This window comes from Papaver somniferum, chromosome 4 (genome assembly GCF_003573695.1).
Source record: "Papaver somniferum cultivar HN1 chromosome 4, ASM357369v1, whole genome shotgun sequence".
Lineage (NCBI taxonomy): Eukaryota > Viridiplantae > Streptophyta > Magnoliopsida > Ranunculales > Papaveraceae > Papaver > Papaver somniferum.
The window spans coordinates 20,582,542-20,604,690 of NC_039361.1; the positions used below are offsets into that span (position 1 = coordinate 20,582,542).

The 22,149-nt window shown below is 35.7% G+C and overlaps 4 protein-coding genes across 5 annotated transcripts; all 4 read right to left on the reverse strand.

Annotated features, from left to right (window-relative positions):
• Positions 1–11,507: 11,507 nt before the first annotated feature.
• Positions 11,508–12,362, reverse strand: LOC113272142. Its single transcript, XM_026522035.1, has one exon. The coding sequence runs from the start codon at positions 12,360–12,362 to the stop codon at positions 11,508–11,510; it is 855 nt and encodes a 284-aa protein (XP_026377820.1).
• A 31-nt stretch (positions 12,363–12,393) lies between these two features.
• Positions 12,394–12,846, reverse strand: LOC113272143. Its single transcript, XM_026522036.1, has one exon. It carries the CDS (start codon positions 12,844–12,846, stop codon positions 12,394–12,396), a length of 453 nt encoding a protein of 150 aa, XP_026377821.1.
• A 1,470-nt stretch (positions 12,847–14,316) lies between these two features.
• Positions 14,317–16,661, reverse strand: LOC113273589 (acyl-coenzyme A thioesterase 13-like). 2 transcript variants are annotated; one of them, XR_003322497.1, is made up of 4 exons: positions 16,386–16,661; positions 16,153–16,299; positions 15,279–15,882; positions 14,317–14,970 (listed from the first exon to the last, which is right to left on the reverse strand). XR_003322497.1 is itself a non-coding variant. In XM_026523257.1 (3 exons), exons 1-3 carry the CDS (start codon positions 16,629–16,631, stop codon positions 15,739–15,741), a joined length of 537 nt encoding a protein of 178 aa, XP_026379042.1. In that variant the 5' UTR covers positions 16,632–16,661; the 3' UTR covers positions 15,115–15,738. The 2 variants fall into 2 exon arrangements, 1 of the variants encoding a protein (XP_026379042.1); XM_026523257.1 differs by lacking the exon at positions 14,317–14,970 and having other exon boundaries at positions 15,115–15,882.
• A 147-nt stretch (positions 16,662–16,808) lies between these two features.
• LOC113273590 (acyl-coenzyme A thioesterase 13-like) lies at positions 16,809–18,780 on the reverse strand. Its single transcript, XM_026523258.1, has 3 exons — positions 18,396–18,780; positions 18,143–18,289; positions 16,809–17,145 (listed from the first exon to the last, which is right to left on the reverse strand). Exons 1-3 carry the CDS (start codon positions 18,666–18,668, stop codon positions 17,002–17,004), a joined length of 564 nt encoding a protein of 187 aa, XP_026379043.1. The 5' UTR covers positions 18,669–18,780; the 3' UTR covers positions 16,809–17,001.
• Positions 18,781–22,149: the final 3,369 nt, after the last annotated feature.

The window sequence follows — 22,149 nt, forward strand, 5'->3', positions numbered from 1 at the left end:
CAAGTTCAAAATTAACTCTCCCCCATAAAATGTCATCCCCGAAGGAACAACAAAGGCGAGCTTACTTTCACAAAAAAAGAACGATTTCTTTTGGAAAATCAAATCACATGAAAACATGAATTTGTATCCACAAAATTCAATTGAAATAACCATAAGAGAACCCATGATTAGTTCAATCGAAAAATAGAACCAAATTAATCACAAGAGAACCCATGATTAATTCAATGGAATACACAACCAAATTAACCAGAAAAAGTGATCAATTTAATTGGTCATGCTCGACATAAGCGAACTTACGGAGCAACAACTAAAATAATTAAAAGAGAATGATTAATTTAGTTGAAGATGTTCGACATATGGAACCTCATGGAGAAACAACTAATTTAATCATAAAAGAATACTCAACTCAGTCGATTGTGCTCAACATAAGAAACCTTATGGAACAACACAGTATATGCACAAAGATTGTGGATCAGAGATCGACCAAATACTGCGGAATAAACAAGGATTCATTCTATTTTTCATCACTATTTGCACAATGACATATAATATACTTAATCCTTGTAAACAAAAGTCTAGTGTGTGGAGACAAATTTAGGAAAATCCCCTAGAACCTATCTCTAGAGGTCCTGGACTTTATTATCAGAAAGGTTTCTCTCCTGTGATTCCCAGAAGGACTGCTAGTCACACCCTCTTTCCTGGAAGCTACGGTGAAAGGACAAAAAGTGTTGAGAAAAGATATCCTAGAGGAAATTACAACTATTCTCTCAAAACCGATGGTGAGACTATGTCTCCCTCTGCTACCTAACAACAGAATGGTTTATCCTTGTGTTTAACTTGAGAGATACAAGGATGAGAATTTTAGAGATGCTCAAGTTTTGTGCTATTTTGTCTCTAGTTTGTATATCCCCTGTTGTAATGATCTTCTCATTGTCACTTTGATATTTTTATGGTGGAAGTTTTGGAAGCTGTACAATATACCTCTTTAGGGCCTTTTTTTGGTTTGTCAGCCCAAGAACGCCCGTATCTCCTCAAGGATATTTAGGGTTTCTAGCCAGGGTATTCACGAACATATATAAATCTTATCTTATATGTGGTTCATTTTTCTTCAGAAAGGAGCCTTATGGAAACTGTTCCCAAAGAAGAAGTTAACCCTATGGTTGAGGATGATCTCAAAGGGTGTGATTCTGGTCAAGAGTTTATACGGAAGAAGATGCTTGAAAGAAAAGAGTATAACACTTGGATTGGTGAATCTGTCAAGGATCTGATTCTGTTCAGAAAGAAGTTAAGAACGAACTGGCTAACCTTCAACTGCAGATAAACCATCTTATTGATGGACAGGCGAAAATCCTTGGTACTCAAAATATCTTGATCAGAAATCAGAAGAAAGTTATCCTTGATTGTGCAAAGGCTCGTCATTATGCTCGCACTATTGATCAAAAAGTCAACGTTCTAACCTTTGAACATGGTGTCTCTACGGTCAACAGAGTCAAGGATATCAGTGACTCCTACTTTGATGGACCATTTCAGAGGTATGAAATCATCAAGGAAAACTAAGTTTAGATGCCTAGGATGTCTTCTTTTTGGATTAGTTGGAAGAATAACTAGTGCTTTGAATAGCGATGATTGTGACTACACATAGCTATTTTTGTTTTTATCTTCTTATGTTATTTTTTAGGTTTATTGGTATTAAATTCTAAAAATATTTGGAGGATGATGATTATTGCAGTATTTTCTTGGTTTGTTATATTGCAATATTTTTATGGGATATGTATTGTTTGCGTCCGTGAACTTGAAGGTCCCATATTGCGGTCAAAAGTAAAGTCGTTCATGAATTGATATTCGTATTGATGAAAGGACGAATGGACTTTTGACATATACAAAAGCTATGCCTATGCAATCATGTATTTGATGGAAAATAGGATTAAATCTTTTGTATGATAAGGATAAAGTCTATTACGTTGTTATGCATATAATGATGCAAAGATAGAATAGATCCTTGTATGTTATCCACGGTATTGATCTTCATTGATCCATCTTGTTATGTTTTACCGTGAAGGCTCCATTGTGTGTCTTATGTTGAGCACCTTACAACTAAGTCGATTAACCTTGGCTTTGTTGGTTGTTCCGTAAGATGCTATATGTTGAGTGTTATGAACTAAATTAATCATCCTTGGTTATTTAGTTTTGTACTCCATGAGTTTTCTTTCCTATGTTGAGTACATGTGCGGTTAAGATGGTCATGTTCCATGATAATCTTAGTCGGGGTTCCATAATCTCTTATGTTGAGCCCAAAATAATTAAATTGATTACCTCGGTGATTAGTTTGGTTATTTGTTTGTATTCCGATTAGATTAATTATAGGTTCTATTTTAATTAATCTAATTGTGTTTTCATATATTCCACAAGTTCTTGTATTGAGTATATGAACGGCTACACTATCATGTTTTATTGGTTAATGTAGTCACGTATTCCGTAAGGTTTTCCTTATGTTGAGTACTTGAATGGTTAAGTTAGTCACCTTCATATGATTAACTCTGTCGTAGCCTGTTGCTTCGTGAGTTTACTTATGTTGAGCACTTTCAATTAAATTGATCACTTTTGTAGTTTTGATTTAATTGTGTATTCCAATTAGAATATTCATGGGTTTACTTGCGAGTATTTTGGTTGAGTTTTGGATATAAAAAATCATTCACATGGTTTTTGGTGTCCAAATAAAAACTTTTCTTTCGAAACTAAGGTCGCTCTTTTTGTTCCTTTGGGAATGACATCAAATGGGAGAGAGTTCTTTTGAACTTGTGCTTAATGGTAATATCTTGCGGGGAGTGCGGCTGTGGAATTTTATAGGAGTTATCTTGCGTCTTAAAACTCCTTGATTAATGTTGTTAGCTTCGGCTATAAGATTGCATCTAAATTAAGATGATATGTTGTCTTTCTTTTGGTCATGAAATATCTCTTGTGGAAATTTCATTATGAACCCGTTCTTGTACCTTTTCCAATTTTATTGACAAAAAGGGGGAGAAATATTGTAGGTCACACTACAAATACATATGGTTTTCGGATCATTGTGTAAGGGGGAGTGGTTTCCATGATCGAGATGGAGTATTGACTAAGGGGGAGTGATATATATCACCATAGTATTATTGTTAAAGTCGTGATGCAATTGGAATTTGATGTTCATAATAATACTATGACACTGTATAATAATGATCGAAAATCTCGATTTCTCTCATTGTTATAGCTATGGATCTTCAACAACGGTGATACTAAACTTACAACCTTTGGGATCATTGGAGTACTTGGAAGGACGAAGATTTCAAGGAACGTTGAAGATTGGACTATGGAATAGGAGCCACTAAAGTTTATCTTTTTTGTATTCCATATGTACTAATAGTTTTGTCACTAAAATTGACAAAGGGGAAGATTGTTAGAGCATAGCTCGGTCAACCTCGCATGCGTTGCTATATCAAGCATGTTTGTCAATGTTAGTGATCAAAACTATAAAGTCATGATTTCTAGCCTATTAGCTAAGTCTCGGACTAGGATAGGAAAAGTGTAGTTTAGCTCAAGGACTTCATGGTGATTCAACGACAACGACGAAGATCTACACCAAGGAACCGTGGAACTTCATCAACAAAAAGGTATGTGAAGACTTGAACTTATCTATCACTCGAAAGTCTATCTATTCTTCTCCTACTTCTTATGAGACAAAAGTCGTATGCTATATAGACTAGATCATATACACTTGATATTTCAAGCTGAGTATTCATTGCTTATCTTTTACTCGAAATCTTGTGTTGGTAAAGCGTTTCGCTTTGATCAGGTTTATCTTCACCTAGTGACGAAAGTCATGAAAGTTTCAATCACTTTGGAAATTGCTCTGACGAGAAAGGTTTGTTGTTCTTCACGACTGAATATCGCCCTCTGAGAATGTTTCAATGATTGAAATGAGAGTTTAGATTATATAACCATGTATTCCTTGAACCGAAGTTTTCGAACTTTGTTGATCAAGAGAAATCGGTAGGATTGTGGAATTGGCTTGCCAAGTCCGCGAACTGACGGAAGTTCTCGACCGAGAATTTCTGCTGGGATTTCCAAAACTCGTTTGTGTGCTAAGTCCGCGAACTGGCGGAAGTTCTCGACCCGAGAATTTCTGCTGAGTTTGGAAAACTCAACCGATTAACTTAAGTCCGCGAACTTGTTTGTGAGCTTAAGAGGTTATGATCTATGATCTAAAGATGTTCTCTGAACATGAAACATGAATTATTAAGGAATGCTTTATGTAAACCGTGGCTATAATGTTCATAAGCCGATTCTAATCGAATCGAATCATATTTGTTTCAATTGTGTCTTGTGTAGTTACATAAGATCTAATAGCAATTGAACAACTCTTAACTAGTTCATTTGAGTCAATTGAACTAGTTATGGTGAAGAAGAACATGATGAATATGAGATGCTCATATGGTTGACCTTTTGGGTTATCATGTTGAACCAACATACGTGTACTCGTTTGGGCATGGTTTTTCTCAAACCCAGTAAACGTGTACCCAAGTGTGTGTGACAAGCTACGTCTTTCGATCTAACGGTTGAGAGATATTGTCTTGAATTTAAATCAGGTTTTCATCTAATTGGTGAATAGAGTTTGCTTTGTACCTAAGGAAAAACCCTGATTTGAAGGTTATATAAAGGAGACATCTAGCATTAAGCAAACCCAATCCCCACACGTATGTGTGCTACTAGTGCTCTCGCTAGAGTCGATCTCCATTAAATCTTGAGTTTCTTCTCTAAACTCGAGTTAACGACTTCATTGGAATTGTGAAGCCATACTGATAATACTTTTATCGTAGTTGTGTGATCTGATCTTGCATCTTCTATCGTACGAGTACAATCGATTGATTGGCTTCAGATCGCGAGAGTTCTCCGATAGGCAAGATAAATAAGTCACAAACATCTTAGTCTCACTGTGTGTGATTCCTCGACAATCCTCTTGTGTAGTCAGGAAGGATTGTAGATAGGTGATTGATTAATCTAGGCTGTTCTTTGGGAATATAAGTCCGGATTATCAATTGGTTCATGTTACCTTGATTTTATATCTAAAGACGGAACAAAACCTAGGGTTTATCTGTGGATACAGATTTATCCTTTCGATAGACTTTTCTGTGTGAGACAGATTCGTTTATTATCAAGTCTGTGATTTTGGGTTGCAGCAACTCTTTGTTGTGGGTGAGATCAGCAAAGGGAATCAAGTACGCAGTGTCCTGCTGGGATCACAGGCGTAGGAGTATAACTGTACCTTGTATCAGTGGGAGATTGGTAGGGGTTCAACTATAGATCAGTCCGAAGTTAGCTTGGAGTAGGCTAGTGTCTGTAGCGGCTTAATACAGTGTGTATTCAATTTGGACTAGGTCCCGGGGTTTTTCTGCATTTGCGGTCTCCTCGTTAACAAAACTTCTGGTTTCTGTGTTATTTCTTTTCCACATTATTTATATAATAGAAATAATACAGGTTGTGCGTTCTTGATCATCAACTTCTCTAATCCAACTTTTGGTTGTTGATTGTAGTTGATTGATCCTTGGAAATTGGTCTTTGGTACCGTCCAAGTTATCTCTCTTTGATAAAGACTCGCTATTGATTTTATCTTGAGTAGAAATCAAATTAAGAGATTGAGATAATAACTCCTAGAGATACTTTTTATCTATATTGAGTCTGACTATCTAGTTGATTCTCTAGCAAAGAATTTCGGAGTTAGTTCATACAGATTGCTAAGCGAAATATTGGGTGGTGTTGTTACACCCCCGCTTTTTCAGTATGCGTACGGGTATGCGTACTTAAGCAACCGTATTTGAGTTTGTAAAGTTTCCAAACTCAAAAGAAATTTTTGGTTCAAAAACTCCCGCCAGTTGCGTACGGGTACGCATACTTAAGGTAACTAGTTAAGAGTTTTGCCAAAACCAAACTCAGCAGAAATTCTCGGCTCGAGAACTTCCGCAAGTATGCGTACGAGTACGCATACTTAACCTATCTCCTTCACCAATTCTGTATACACACATATGCATACTCTTGGCTCCCGGTTTATGGACTTATACACTAATGTGCGAACACACTATATATGCTTATATCCAAAGATGGTTACATCATCAACTCTTTATTTCAATCATTGAAACATTCTTCTATAATGTCAGTAGTCGTTTTCACACACTATTAACATCAAAGCAATTTTCAAGATATTGAAATAATCATTATTGAAACCTTCCAAGTCTTACACCAAATGATTGTATCACACAAACCATGTAAGATGTTACTCGGCAATTTTCTCATGATATAAGATGAACTTGGTCAAAGCGAAAGCTTACCAACACATATTTCGAGAAATATGTAAGCGAGATATACTCAGCTCAAAATATCAAATGTGTATAGAGAAAACTATATCGTAACACGACTTATGTCTCAATATAGGAGATAGTATAAATAGACTTTCCAAGTGATAGATAAGTTCAAGTCTCCACATACCTTTTGTCGAAGAAGTTCCACAAGTTCCCCTTAGTAGTTCTTCGTCTTCAAGAGATGAACGTCGAGAGATTTAAGCTCAACTACACTATATATGTCCTAGTCCGAGGCATCTACAAATAGGCTAGAAATCAAGACTTATAGTTTTGATCACTAACATTGACAAACATGCTTGAGATAGCAATGCATGCGAGTTCGACCGAGCAATACTCTAACAATATATGTGGTTGTTTTATTTTCTCGATGAATTATTATCATTTGTTTTATTCATAATAATGTAAAGGTAAAGAACTAGATTTTTGTTAGAGGGAGAGCTAAGATTGATTCGAGGATTACAAAAATTGTAGTCAACTCATATATATATTAGGACTGACTCAAAATATACCCTAGTCACTGCTCAAACTCAAAGCAATCAAAACCATTCCTAGAAAGTATAAACTGCACTAACAATGGGTTTTGCTTATAAAACTTGATTTTCTCTGTAATGTTGCAGAGTTTGATGAAATCCATTAATATTCGCGACTCACGAACAACCAAAACATGATAGACATCTCCATCAAAAATCTATATTGGAATCTCATGAATAAATCGATGTAGTTGCAAAAACAAAAGAGCATGTCATGAAAAACCCTAACATTCAAAAAACACAAACTAAAAAAATTTGATCCATGTTAGAAAAAAAGAAGAAATATTCAACAAAATTATAAAAGATCAGTTGATTGAATGATAGAGTAGATGATTTTGAATGGAAAATAATTACCGAAGATGATGGATGGAACAATCGATTGGATAATAGTGGAGTAACTGGAGTTCTTTCCTTTTATCAGATTTTATAAAATTTATTTTATAAGAAAAACAAGGTGTACGGGTGGTGGAGGCGACGATGGTGGTGGTGGAATTGGTTGGAGAACCATTGTATTCAGTAAGGGTAATTCAGTCTAGCTTAAAAATATATTGAATCATCCCTAGTCAGCGAGTTAACACGAGTTTTGCTCTCCTTGGGTTGCTTTTTGCTCTCCCTCTAACAAAAATCAAGAACTATGACTCCAAAAGTTTATAAATTTTTATTTTATCTTTATTATGGTACTAAAGATTGTGGATCACATCATGTAAGCGAGGAATGGTTGTATATCGTAACTTTATATTTACCTCCACGCTCGTAATCTCCTAAATTTGAAATTGTTCCACCTGAAGTTGGTACTCAAGGTGACTCATTACGTACAAAAAAAAATTCACTCGGTTAATCGGTCGGTCCCTGAAGTGACCCATAACAGAGTGATATCATGTCTCTATCTATGGTTCCTGAAGTAATTTGGCCCTAATGTTGAGAGAATTTTATTTACAAATAATATGTCCATGTGTACATTGATAATGAATATTTCGTCAAACCCTGAGATGACGAAATTGAGATTTATTCAAATTATGTTGGTGTTGAATTTGTGTATCTTCTTTATTTATTTTGATTTTTGTTTATTTTAATTATTGATTTTATAATAAAAAAATGGATTCCAGAAGCAATCGATAGAATCTTATCCGAGATTCATGAGATACCGTATAAGCATAGGAATATCCATTACAAATGACACTTGTAATTCTGTGATTGGCCTGACACTCATTGGTGATGCAGGGAAATGCAAAGAGGCTAGAAGGAATCGACAGACTGGAATTCCAGAGAATTACTTGAACTGAATGGAGCTCAAGCGGCTTTTCAGTGGACAACAGAACTACATGGACACAATATATAATTCCAATACGACTCGGAACCTGTCTTGTTGTTGCTTGTTGGAGTGTATGCAAAGGCCAAAACGGAAAGATTCAAGAAGAACACTTTCTTTGGAAACTCAAACAACAAGCTAGTAAATTTTAAAGTAATGTCTTTCATTTTAGTTAATAGACTGAACAACTCTCTTGTTGCAAACATTTCAGTGTTTTGTGACAAAGCTATCACTACGAAAAGATGGCAAAATGAACAATTATCTGATCTAATTAATCATCTCAATATGAGCATTGATGTTATCAGTGAACTGTACTCTCCCAATACTTCTGGTCAGGAGGTTGTTGTTTTCATTCTAGTTTTCGTTGAAAAACAAACAAAAAGAAAATAATCATGACGGAAAATGAAAAGATGACCAACTTGGGGATACATGGAATAATTGGGGATATATGCCGGCATGGTTTTTCAATGCCGGCAGCATCAAAAAAACCATGCCGGCATATATCTCCTATTTATTTCATGTATCCCCTAATATGGTGTTCAATAAAAACTTTGGACTCCAAACCGCATTCTTTTTATAAATCAAACATCACACTGTACGTCATGATTTATTTGGGCCGTACACGTGTTACTTGTGGGTCCGTGACCTTCCAAAGAGAGAACAAATTTTCTTTCTGGGAAATATTTTTTGGAAGCTCACGTTTACTCAACTCCTTCATCTATAGCAGTCCGAGAAGAGGGGTATGATTTTTATTGCTCTTATTACAGAAAGTGCTAGAATTAGATCGAAGGGGAGACATTTCAAGGCTGCTACAGGGGTACCAAATCACGGGGACTACAAAGCCACCCCTTCCAAATCCTTTACCATTTGGTAACCTCCCGTAAATTGGTACCCACCGTAGCAGCTAACCATGCCACATTTCATAAAGTAGAGTTCTAGCCTTTAAGTTTTAGGCACACACACGATCTAGTGCTTCACTATTATCCCCTATACAAATTCTATAATTACAGTCATTAAATTTTCTTAAATATGTAGTGCGTGTGTGTGTATGCAAAACTATTCCAATTTGTACTTGAGAACTGAAATTACCCAAAATGCAGTGGAATCAAATTAAAAAGGAAAACCACTTTTCATTATTTAAGACGAAGAAGAGACGTAGGCAAGAATCAAGATATCTTTTATCAAGTAAAGTAAACAATGACCCGTTTGCTCATTATCGATAGTACGTACACGTTCATGTCTTAATGAGAGCAAGTCTTATGATGGAATCCAACCTATTCCAAGTGTGGAAAATTCATCAAGTCTAGTGGCTTCCAAGTTGGGGTTTTCCATAGAAAATCCAAGCAACGTTCCATAATTTGGTGGAAGGGTTCGTGGAATCCATCTAAACGCCAATAAGATTGGCGCAGTAGAGGACAAGAAACGCCAATATGAATGGCGCTGAACGCTAATCAAAATAGCATAAGTCAAGCGCTAAAAAGAATGGCGTTCAGCGCTATTAACAATAGCGTTTTTCAGCGCCAATCTTAATTGCGCTAACCACAAAAAACATCCAGGAGTCACTCCACTTCTCCAATCCTATACTTAGTTTTTTTTTCTACTCTCTCATTTTTTTCCTCTTGAACAAACTAGTTTTTTGGTTTCATATATTGAATCAAATCAAATCAAAAAGAAGACAAAATTGATTGATACTAAAAATACTTCAACTACATTGATTCCATATCAAATTGCAAAAAAAAAAAAAAAAAAAAACATAATTGAAGCTAAATAATTCCATAAGCTACATGGTTTCATATATTGAAATGACGAACATTGCTAGTGCTAGGATAACCAAGTGTTCTAGGAGGATAACCATGTTTTTCCAAAATCTTATTTTGTTTATCCAACATAAATTGCTGCTTCCATTCCGGCAAGGTCTCAACCACCACATCCAACACTTCGAGTTCATGTTTCTCCAAAGCCAAATCCACGGATTTCTTTTTTGTCTCTGCAATAGTTAATAAATATTCTTCTTGTTCATCCAATCTTGCCATCTTCTTTGCATTCTCTTCACTAAAATGTTTCAAAATATGCTCAGTTCCGTCGTTGATGACCGATAGCTCTGAAGCTTCCCTTTGTTGAGCCCTTTTCCCCGTTGGTCGACGAGGGCCATCCTATTCATGCCATCTTGGATCGCTTCTTGCAGGAGAACTACTTGTTGAAGCATTAACACTAGGAGCATCCGATTCATCTCCCACATTTTGATTAGGATCAATTTCTTCGGGATTGAATCCGAGAACATGGGCTTTGAAAAGTCGGTACACCTCTTCATTTTGAAAAGGTTTTCCCTTGCTAACCTTACTATATTCCAATCTAGCTTTTCTCTCCTAGAAAAAACAAACAAAAATCCAAGTTAGAAATCCTTCAATAAAATAAAATGATATACATTAAGAAATCTTAATAAAACTTACAAGATCATCAATTCCGCATCCGCTTGCATTGTTTCTATGCAAATTTCTTAAGATACCAACCCATTTTTTGACATATTTTTTCAAGGTACCAAATCTATTTTGCAACTTATGAACAGTTCTGTCATTTTTATTCCCAAAGCTGCTTACATAGGTATCGAATACCCGCTCCCAAAACTGGTTTGATTTTTGATCAACTCCGACAACACCATCAAGTGTGATGCTTATCCAAGCTTTGGTGATTGCAATATCTTCGGGTGTAAGATATTTTTTCATGGTTAAAAAAAAAGTCTGAATTGCAATGAATTTTAAGAAGATGGAGAAAAATCTAGAGAAGATGGAGAAAAATCTAGAGATTGAATAGTTTTGGTCTGAGCTGAGAAGTGATCAATTTATAGGGAAAATTTCGAATTCAAAAAAATAGCCGTTGAAACGCTATTGTTAATGGCGTTTTTTTGTGAGTCGTTGATTAGAAGGAGCCGTTACAGATCTAATGGTTAGGAATGAAATGCAATTCTTAATAACGTTTGGCGCTATTCTTATTTGCGCTTTTCTTGAAAAACATCCAGAACCTACGCCAATTCCTCAAGTTCCATACTTAGTTTTTTTCTTCTCTTTTGAAACCCCATAATTTCTTCTCTTTTGAAAACAATGAAAACCATAAATTGAAAACAATGAAAACCATAAATAATACAATGAAAATCTTAATATTTCTTAATTTTAAAATTTAGAATTAAAATTTTAAATTTTACGAAAATTTAAAACCAAGTTCATTCGAAATCTTACGAAAAAAGACTAAAGATGTTCTTCGAAATCTTACGAAAAAAGACTAAAGTTGTTATTCTGGTGGGTAAACATCGGTAGGATCGAATTCACCATCCGAACCGTCAAGATCATCTGGTGGCGGAGGGGGAGATTCTGGTGGCATTTCACCGTCTCTGAGACCTATTCCATGTCGTATCCAAATATGTTGAACAAGATCATTGCGGAGTTGGAGATATGCCTCATCATTCCTTAACTCGTGGTATGACCTCGGTATTCCAGTAACCTGTCGTATTGGTTCGTTCACGACTTGACCCCAATCTAAGTTACGTATTTCATTCTCAATGACCATGTTATGCAAAATCAAACAATCCTTGATAATAAAGTTTATATCCTCCTTATCCCAATATATTGCTGGCTTTTTTGTTATTTGGAACTTGTTTTGGAGAGTTCCAAAAGCCCTTTCAACATCCTTTCTCTTCGCTTGTTGGTATCTATTGAACAACGTATTGGCTGGCTGATTTGGAAGAAGAATTTTGAATGACTGCACAATACAAGACAATCGTGGATATATATTATCCGCCAAGTAGTAACCCTTGTCGTAGTTGTGGCCATTGATGCGGTAATTACAAGGAGCTTCTAAACCATTAACCATCATATCAAAAAGTGGAGATTGAGCCAAGATGTTCAAGTCGTTGTTCGACCCTGGCGTTCCAAAGAAACCATGCCAAAACCACCGATCATATGATTCCACAACTTCTAAGATGATGGTAGGTTTTTTCTCATGTCCACGGAACGTACCTGCCCATGTTGTTGGACAATTCTTCCACTGAAAATGCATACAATCAACACTTCCAAGCATTCCAGGAAACCCTCTAGCTGCATTTTCTGCCAATAATCTTTTCGTGTCTTCTCTTGTAGGAAGTCGCATATAACTTGGACCAAAGTGCCGAACAATTACCCTAGTAAACCTCTTCACATACAATATAGACGGTCGGCGCTCCCATACGGACATAATCATCTGTGCTATCAACGGCTATGCCTTTACACAAACATTTCATTACGGCATACATCTTCATGTGGGGAGAGTGGCCAAGTTTTTCGGTGCAATCAACATGGAAATCAAAAGCAGGATCCGCGACAACTGTTTCACTTAGAATACGTAAGAAAAGAGGTTGATACATACCCAAACGTTGGTGGAACTTCTTAGGGCCCCAAGTACAGTTAGGTCTAAAGTATTCATGCATCATCCTTGCATCTCCATCCTCTCGTTTCATGTCTACCATTTGTCGCGTCAATACTTCTTGAGGCACCGGTTGGAAGAGCCTATGCATTCTTTGAGTCATATACTGGTACAACACAATTTCTCTCTCCTCTCTATCATCACCAATGCTAAGATCGATACCATACGTCATTAGTACATACCTCCTTAGCGGATTTCATCGTCCATATTTCACCTATAAAAAAAACTTAAATAATGTAAGCATTCCAAGATTTTTGAATCCATACAAAAGAGAAGACATTCATGCACACATTCATTAAAGAAAAGACATCCAAGTTTCATACAAAAGAAAAGACATCCAAGTTTCATATACATTCATTAAAGAAAACACATATATGTTCCCCCATAACTTAATCCTAACATCCTTGCCATTTCGTCTTCACTTAAACCAACCCCGCCACTATTCAAGACTTGAGTTAATTGTGACTCTGGAACTACTTCATCTTGTGGAACATAATGACCATGTGCATCATCTGATTGACTTGTGGCTGGTCTTTTATGGCTTGACCTTTGAGAGTTGTCTCCAAGATCATAACATGATTGGGTTGACGTCGATCCTTCCCCAAGAGCACGTGCACGATCTATTTCAAACCAATACTCGTCCTTTGCGAGATTTAACGTATGTGCTAAATCTTTCCATTGCTCCTGAAAGGAAACACCAAGATAGCAAATATATTAAGGAACTTCTAATGTGTAAAGAAAATCATAATAATGTGGCAAAAAAAATAATTGAAGGAGTTAAATCAAAAATTACTAACCCTTGTTCCCCAATTAGCATCATACGTGAATGGAGGAGGATCGGGTGCTTGCAAAGGCACTTCAACACGGTTGCCTTCACTGTCTGAACGTACGGTACAGAAAGAAACTCTTGGAAATTGATGTGAAGCTTGTGAGACGTTGTCATACTTATACCGTGATGGATGTATTGGGGGGACCTGATTTAATAGAAATGTCGGATCTTGAGTGCTTGCAGCTCCAACTTCATCTCTTTTTCTTGACGATATATTTCTGGGAGCAAAAATCCAATAGATTGTTGCTTCCACCACCACACATACATGCTCTCATCAACATGCTTATAGTCTCGTCCTTCAACCACATCAATAGGATCATGGGGGGTAGCAAGGTCTTCCAAACGTTCACGTGGACTTCTTGGAATTGTTATAAATCCCTTTGTTTGCCTTAAAAACCGTTCACCAAGATACATGATACTAGTATCGCTTTCCGGATTATAGAAAGCCACTCTTTGATCGGAGATTTCACGAGCATGCACTATATCAGGATGATCTCTATACATACTAGTAGACCATGGTTTCCATTCCCTTCCAACAATTTTCCTCAACTCAATTTGTTGGCGAGGTGTATTAAGAGAGTGTTTGGAAGTACCCCTTTGCAACTTCACTAGACTATCTTTCTTAAATATCATAATTGCAGGCCATACATCAGTCGGTACACCTTCTTGGAGAAAAGACGTCAAAGTACGAAAATATATGTAAAAACAATATTCTAAAACCATCGCCAATCCACACATGTTTTTTCCACCTCTAGCAACCGCACTCATGTTACTATACAAGTGACTAAAACAAGCCGAACCCCAATCATAATTATCAATCGCATTCAAATCACGCAAGGAAGCGATCCAACCTTTGCTTGCTCTTGTAGTGGTACGTGCCAATAAAACTTTTGAAATCACCCATAATAAGAAGTATCGAGTCACAATCTCCCAATTTTCATCATTAATTGGATTGTCCTTGATATAGTTTGCGAGGCAACTAATAGGAAATTCATGTGAGTTCTTGTTGTACTTTGCATACCCATGCAAAGGTCCAAAGTAGGTATCCTCTAGTTGTTGGTTTTCTCTACTTTTCCATTTACTTGTAGCGGCGTGTTCCAATCTTCTACGACCATTTCCAATAGGAACTCCATTTAAGTGAACAAAATCCAAAGGGGTGAAACCAATTTCAAAGTTTGGGAAATGAAACGAATTGGTACTATACCACCACCTCTCTATGATTGCATAAGCTAGTTGTTGATCAGCTCTCTTAATTCTAATTTCAAAATATCTAGCAAGGCCGGAATTTTGAAGAACTTGACTAGCACTTTCATGAACCACCACACGGTCATATAAATCCTCAAGGTCTTCTAGATTACTTCTAAACGTGATATCATGTTGTGTATCAAGTGGGTCTATACTTGTAGAAATATGTTTCGCATCCGGTTCTTTTGAACTCAAGGTCATAAACACATCCATATCCACAATCTATACAAAATCATCAAATTAAAATCAATATAGTCACACAATGCACTTAAATTGTTTACGTAATGTAACTAACACATGTTAATTCATTATCTCATGGCAATTTCACAATGTTCATCATCTAAAACCCTAAATAACACAATATTCATCATCTAAAATCCTAATTTACATGTCAAATTCGTCATTGTGAATCAAAATTGTTATCATTCATCATACAATCGAGTATCATGCATACAATCAACAATAATATCATCTAAATTCCTAACATTTCATCAAACTATAAAATAAACTCAAATTATAATTCAACTAACCTCTCTTTGGATTCTCAATCAAATTGAGAAATTTAAGTTTGATTCGATTCCTTATACAGCATAGAACAAACCCTTTGAAGCAATTTGATTTATTTGAGTTGGGCTATGAGAATCAAGAAAGTGGGTTTTAGGTTGTTTTTCTTCTTTTTTTCAGAGAAGATGAACTGTGAGGGGAAGAAGAAGAAGGGTCGACGGTGTTACTGGATATATGAACGAAAAAGCGCTAATAAGATTAGCGCTTAGCGCTATTAACAATAGCGTTTGGCACTAATAAGATTAGCGTTTGGTGCTATTAAGATTGGCGTTTTGACCGTTGACTAAAGTCTAGCGCTATTATTAATAGCGTTTCCCTGGCGGTATTATGAATAGCGTTTTACGCTATTTTTATTTGCGTTTTCTGTATTCCACCATTAGACTTGCTCTGAATGATTTCTTCATTTTTGTACATTACAATATCTTCTCACAATTTCGAAACCGAAGTGGTAAAGAAGGTAGCCCGAGCAGTATAAGCGACTTTCTTTGTTCCCTTCACTCTAAACTCAACTGCCGCTGTAGTTACATTCCTGCCACGCTTTAGTATGCATCCATCAACTTCCAGTTCCACCTGAAATAGAAACATGAAAAAAGAGGATATATAAGAAATGGCAGAGCGAAAACATGAGAAAGCAAAATAAAAGTTTACATTCTTGCTAGCAAAATGGTCAATGCCCTTGCATGACTCCCAACAATTTCTTCAATCTAGATTCATGAAATCTAAAGCTCTGTCGAATTTCCTATTATTATTGTGCAAGTAGTAACATCATCATTCATTTCTCACTAGCATGTCTAATCTTTACTATTTGCATTCCGATGCAAATATTTGTTCGAAGCTCACATTTACAGCAGAAGCCGAGTGGTACGACATATTCAACTCCCCAAGATATAATTCCTTATCTTCATCCACAACAGTTCTAGCACAAGCCATTGCGACCAATTTTGCAACAGCAGCAACAGCACCTCCATGAAGTGTACCATAAGGATTCTGCAAATTCAAAAACGTTTCATTAAACCCAGACCCAGAGAGAAGTTTCATAATTGAAAGAGAGTGATAAAGATTGTTTCTCTTACAGTGACATGAGGGTTGACAGTGAGACTGCAAATGATACGACCAGGTTCAATTTGATCGACCTTTAGAAGATCTAGTATTCTATCAGAGAACAAACCCTTTCTCTCAGAAGCTTCGTTTGGTTTTCCGAAGGCTCCACGTCCGTGCAAGAAGTTGTATGTGTTCTCTTTTGAGTTCCATGAATGAGTTTCATCTGTATTGCTAGCAGGGCAGGAAATTAGTGAAGAAAATCTTGATAGTGAGGCCATTGGGAATCAATCTATGTTTCACTATTTTTTTGTCTTTCTTCCTAGATCATATTCAATGATTGGAGTCCACAATTTCCCTCTAATTCAGTGGTGGAGGTTTGTCACAAAATTATACCCAATCTACACTCCCAAAGACCAAACATTTTCACTGTCTAGGCTAAAGATTAACAGTTGAACTAAGAGAGAACACTTTCAATCAAGTTAACTAAATAATGACCCGTATAATCATCATCGATGATACATATTTTCAGTGATATGCTGAAGTATAATGTCATAGATCTCCTATTAAGTAGTAAATACAACACACTACAAGTCTACAATGAACAAAAAAGAATGGTTTCTCTTCTTTTTTGTATGTTACAATGTCTTCTCATACTTTTGAAACCGGTGCCGTAAAGAAGGTAGCACGAGCAGTATAAACAACTTTCTTTGTTCCCCTGACTCTGAACTCAACAGATGTTGTAGTTACATTCCTGCCACTCTTCACTATGCATCCATCAATTTCCAATTCTACCTGAACCACAAAAAGAAAAAACAGGATAAGAAAGAGCAAAGACTAAAACATCAGAAAGCGTAATAAAACGGTTACATTTTCTCCAACACTAGACCCAAAATCCCTAAAAACACGTTGTCGGCAGGTATCCTTAAAAAGGAAATTTGCAGTAAAAATTTCGTATCCAAATGTATAAAGCTGATGCACGAAGTATACAAAGGCTTGTGTTCAAGTAAGAAGGATTCTCGTCAATCATTCGATTCATTCATCATCATCGAAAATTGCTAAAAGATCCTTTCAAGCAATAACTATAGGCACAACAAGCTGAATGGATCCCATTTGACGAAGTAACATTCTCTTATAAAATACCAACCAATAACTATTCCCAACCCCAATTGCTGTTGCAATCCAAATACCAAACACATACTAGAATAAAAAGATACATAATGTATGCAGTAATCAGGATCATCTGAAAAACTTCTTCAAGATCACAACTATAGATACTATATGGATAAAAGATCATACCATACTAACCGAGGTCCAAGCAGAACCACTGAACCAGAAGTTTAGAACATACGAACAGCGAGTCCATGATTGAAAACCAGCTTATTAAAATAACAAAGAACGTCTCAAAAATGTTAAAATGCTACCGCATTCGGTGCACCTGCTGTCATATTCACAGTAGTTGCCAGGCATTTACCCCAGTCGGCTGCTCATTTAAACACCGAAAAGAGCATCCACAGGGGAGGCGTGCACCAAATGTGTGTGCATACTAGCAAAACCCAAACCCTTTCTCCAGGGCCAGGGGAAAAAGAATTTTCAGGTGCTCAAGCAGACCACAGGTTTCCATGTAACAATTTCTAAGTTGTGAATCTCTATTGTGATCTATGACAATTGTTGATTTCTAATCTAATATATGATATCAAAATGACAAAAATTGAAAATCCTATATAGTCACATAAAACATTCATTCACAACCAAGAAGCAAGAACGGCGCAGAAATTTGTTTACAACTTACATTTATAGCAGAAGCAGAGAGATAAGACAGACTCATTTCTCCAAGAAACAACTTCCTATCTTCATCAACAACAGTTCTAGCACAAGCTATTGCTATCAATTCAGCAACTCCAGCAACTGTACCTCCATGAAACGTACCATAAGCATTCTACAAATCCAAAATCAAAACCCATTAATAAACTTAGTTAAAATTCATAACCCAGATACAATTTTTCATAGGTAAGCCAGAAAAATGAAAAAGATTCGATTTTTACAGTGACTAGACGCTTGACAGTGAGGTGACAAACGATACGACCACGTCCAATACGATCGACCTTGAGTAGATTTCTCATCATATCAGAGACAAAACCCTTTTTCTGATGAGTTTCAGGAAGATCTTTGGAAGCTCCAAGTCTTTGTAAGAATCCCTCGACATATTTCTTCCTCAAGTTCCATTCGTCTGTATTGCTTGCAGAGGACCTAATTAGTGAAGAAGAAGAAGAAGAAGAAGAAGAAGAAGAAGAAGAAGAAGTAGATGTTGAGGCCATTTGATTTGAGAATTAATCTATGGTTTCATCACCCTGCTCTCTCTCTCTCTCTCTCTCCTGAATCAAATTCAATGAAATTGGTAAGCTTTCCCAATGAAATTGGGAAAAAAAAAATTCCAATTGGGGAGGTTTTCATGGAAATCTATGTACGGTGTTCTTACACTTCGCTTACACTGGGAGGACTGAGGTAGCTTTTAGAGCAGTTCCTACGAAAGGAAGGCTTGAAATTTACGCGTGAACCAAAATAGAAAATCAGCTATGATACACACACCAAAGGTGTGTCCCGCGATCTGCACCGTGAAGACATCCAAGGGCTGTAAGGGCAGTCCTGGGGGAGATTTACAGGGGGGTAAAAGGTGGGGTCCACCATCTTTTTTTCTCTCACACCAAAATCACGGTGCTCCCGGTACACCAAACATTTTCTATAGAAAATTATGAAATGAAAGTAAGGCTTGAAAACCTAACTTCTAACTGGGAAGATTTTTATATGACTAGTGAAGATTCGTTTGAAAAATTCAATCACAAACTTTCTGAAATAGTGAGTGTCTCACATGCGTTACGAATTTCTCAAAAGTTTATTAGGCTAAAAATTCTGAGATCTTTACCAGCTCGATACAAGTCTAAGAAACATGTCATCACATAAGGAAATGATCTTTCAAAACTTTCAAGAAGTGATCTTGTTAGAAAGTTAAAGATAGTTGATCATGAACAGTGCGTGAAAACTGAGCAAGGTATTGCCTTTAAAGCCACAAAAAACACGAGTAATCTTGAGAAGGGTTAAAGTGATTTTGTGCCAGAGAAATGTCGTGAAAATGACAACGAAGAACCTTAAGAAGATCCTGAAACTTGTGTCCCTGGTCACACGACAATTCAGAAATCTTCTAAAGACGATAAATAAACAATTCTTTAAAGAACCTCCACCTTCATCAAACATGCCTCACAATTATGTCTCTCCAAAAAAACAGGGACCTCTAAGATAGTGGTGATGAAGACGTGCCTCTTACCAAGGTTTTAGTCACTTGGACAATGAATTTCCTAATTCAAGAAAATACACTCGTAGCAAGGCTCTTGTAGCGAATTTTTATGAAGCATCCAACTACTATGATTCACGAGAGAATGAAATTGCTACTGCTGCTCTTATAACAGAAGTTGTTACTTTGATGAATGTAGTAATACCTACTTCAAACTTGACAACAATCGAGATGATGCGCCATCGAATTCTCTAAATGATGTGAAGGATATATCACCCATTGTTGAAAACCCTATTTTTGATATTTCAAGATCATCATAGTGTCTTTACTTGGAGAAACTAACATAATTCATGCACCAAAGAAAACACATTCAATTCGTAAATGTACTTTATGTACCTTGGAAGGACATGATCTTAAACGTTGCTTCAAATACAAGAAGAAAGTGATATATGTCAACAAACTACAGATGAGGGATGTTAAACAAACAAATGTACTTCAGCTCTTCCAAGAGCCAAATCAGTCTAAGGTTAGTAAGCTAAATTCTTTTATTCTCCAAGTTTGAATTACGACAATCCTAAAGAAAATATGAATATGTGAGGAGAACAAGATCAAACGTACAAAAACTCAAGAGACTGATGAATTCATACAGGATTAATCTAATGGTGAGCCGAAATTTGCTCACCTCAACACATCCTGATTATGTTGAAAAGTACATCCCTATTACTTATGTCTATTAAGAAATCTGAAATATGCATGATAAGAGCTTACGCAAATTATGTTTAGTATTTTAATTAAAACTACATGAAATACTTTTTGTGTCCTTTTTAGTGATTTGTTGAGGTTCTAGTATAATTATTATGACAATTCATTTTGTCAATTTTATGATTTTTTTAAGTGATAATAATATTCATCTGTTCTTTTTGAGCCATGTCTGCTCCATAGAGATGAGTCTATGATCAAAAGGTTACTTGACCTTTTTACTTGGCTCATTGACTATAAAATCCCAAGTGGTTGTCAAAATTTATTATTATCTTGTATATACATGTTTCAAAAGAGTTATTTTAAATTCAACTCAAGGTTTTACCACATGATATAGTAAGTCCAATGTAATGACTTGATGTGCGTATCACCATACCTTATGCTCTTTGTAGAAGCTCTCCCTGCCTATCTGAATCCTAACAAGAGATAAGAACTTAATCCATGTGAATTTGAATATAACGAGCTAATATATATATATATTTATAATCATATTGTTGATAGTTAAACTTAATTTATTTTGAGACTGATGTTTTATAAAAGAAATTCTCATAAATAATTATTTACGGGATTTAATGATTCCTAAGAGCAGATTCATCCTTTTACCTTAACTTTAAACTATCTGGTCTAAAGATATATTTTGGGACCCGTCTATCACCTCAATCAACATATTTTAGATTGATGTAAAGTTGTTAAGGGGAAACTAATATTCTTGCATGATATTACAGATTTGGATATTCCTTTTTGAAGAATGACTTTTTTTGAAATATATATTCAATTTTGGGATACTAATTCGTGAATGGATTATTGGTTTTTTCTAAAAGAAAAGAATCCCATACGTTTTGAAACTGCTATTGGATGAACATCTTTCATTTTTCTTGGTTCTATTATTTTTGGTATTCTAAAAATTTGTTCTTAGATTGACTATTTATATGTGACTTTTGAGAAATCTAATCATATATGTCTGAAAACCTGTCATAGGGCTTCCAAAAGGATATCTCTTTCGACGAAAAATGTGTCCCTATGCTTGTTGGGATTTATACAACTATCAAGGAAGATGTGAAACTTTATCCTAAGGAGAAAAATTCTTATTTTAAGTAGAAGAAGAAGAAGAATGTGAAGAAGTCAATATCAAACGGTTCTAATCATCAAATATTTGCACTATGTTTGAAGAATGTAAGAAGAGTAAGTTACAACTGAAAACTCTTAGAGATATTTTCCTGAAAACTCTCAAAGTTCAAGAAGTACTTGTCAAGCAGTAGGAAATTATGATTGGACGCCTTATGGACAAACGTCAGGAATCATATGTTTATATGTCGTTGACAGATAAGGAATTTGGTGAAGATGAAGAATTGCTCAAAAAGTTATGTTCCTAATTTACTCCTTTTAAGGATTTATTCCTAGGAAAAACTAGTATTTTGAAGTTGTTAATTTTCCCTTTACATTACTACTTTGTATCCATCACCTATTAATTATTGAAGTTTATTTAGTTAAATTTTATTTGATGATGATTTCAATACTTGATCTTTGCGGATTATTTTTATGTATTGTCTATTTCTCATGAGACAGTTTTTTGTTTATCATAGTTTTGCGATTAGAACATGATATTATGATTTCTCTTAAGTTACACTCTTTACTCTCTTTGTTTGTAATTGATTAAAATATGAGTAAACTTTTGATGATTTCTTTTAAGTTATAATACTTTGATTTTTTTTGTTCGTAACTGGTTAGTTCCAAAAAGTTTGATGTTAACT

Coding starts and splice junctions, on each gene's coding strand:
- LOC113273590 (XM_026523258.1), bottom strand. CDS start 18,668: ATGGCCTCAACATCTACTTCTTCTTCTTCTTCTTCTTCTTCTTCTTCT. Junction 18,290..18,395: donor CTGTCAAGCGTCTAGTCACT/GTAAAAATCGAA, acceptor TTGGATTTGTAG/AATGCTTATGGTACGTTTCA. Junction 17,146..18,142: donor TCTCTGCTTCTGCTATAAAT/GTAAGTTGTAAA, acceptor TTTGTGGTTCAG/GTAGAATTGGAAATTGATGG.
- LOC113273589 (XM_026523257.1), bottom strand. CDS start 16,631: ATGGCCTCACTATCAAGATTTTCTTCACTAATTTCCTGCCCTGCTAGC. Junction 16,300..16,385: donor CTGTCAACCCTCATGTCACT/GTAAGAGAAACA, acceptor TTGAATTTGCAG/AATCCTTATGGTACACTTCA. Junction 15,883..16,152: donor ACTCGGCTTCTGCTGTAAAT/GTGAGCTTCGAA, acceptor TTTCTATTTCAG/GTGGAACTGGAAGTTGATGG.
- LOC113272143 (XM_026522036.1), bottom strand. CDS start 12,846: ATGACGTATGGTATCGATCTTAGCATTGGTGATGATAGAGAGGAGAGA.
- LOC113272142 (XM_026522035.1), bottom strand. CDS start 12,362: ATGCGACTTCCTACAAGAGAAGACACGAAAAGATTATTGGCAGAAAAT.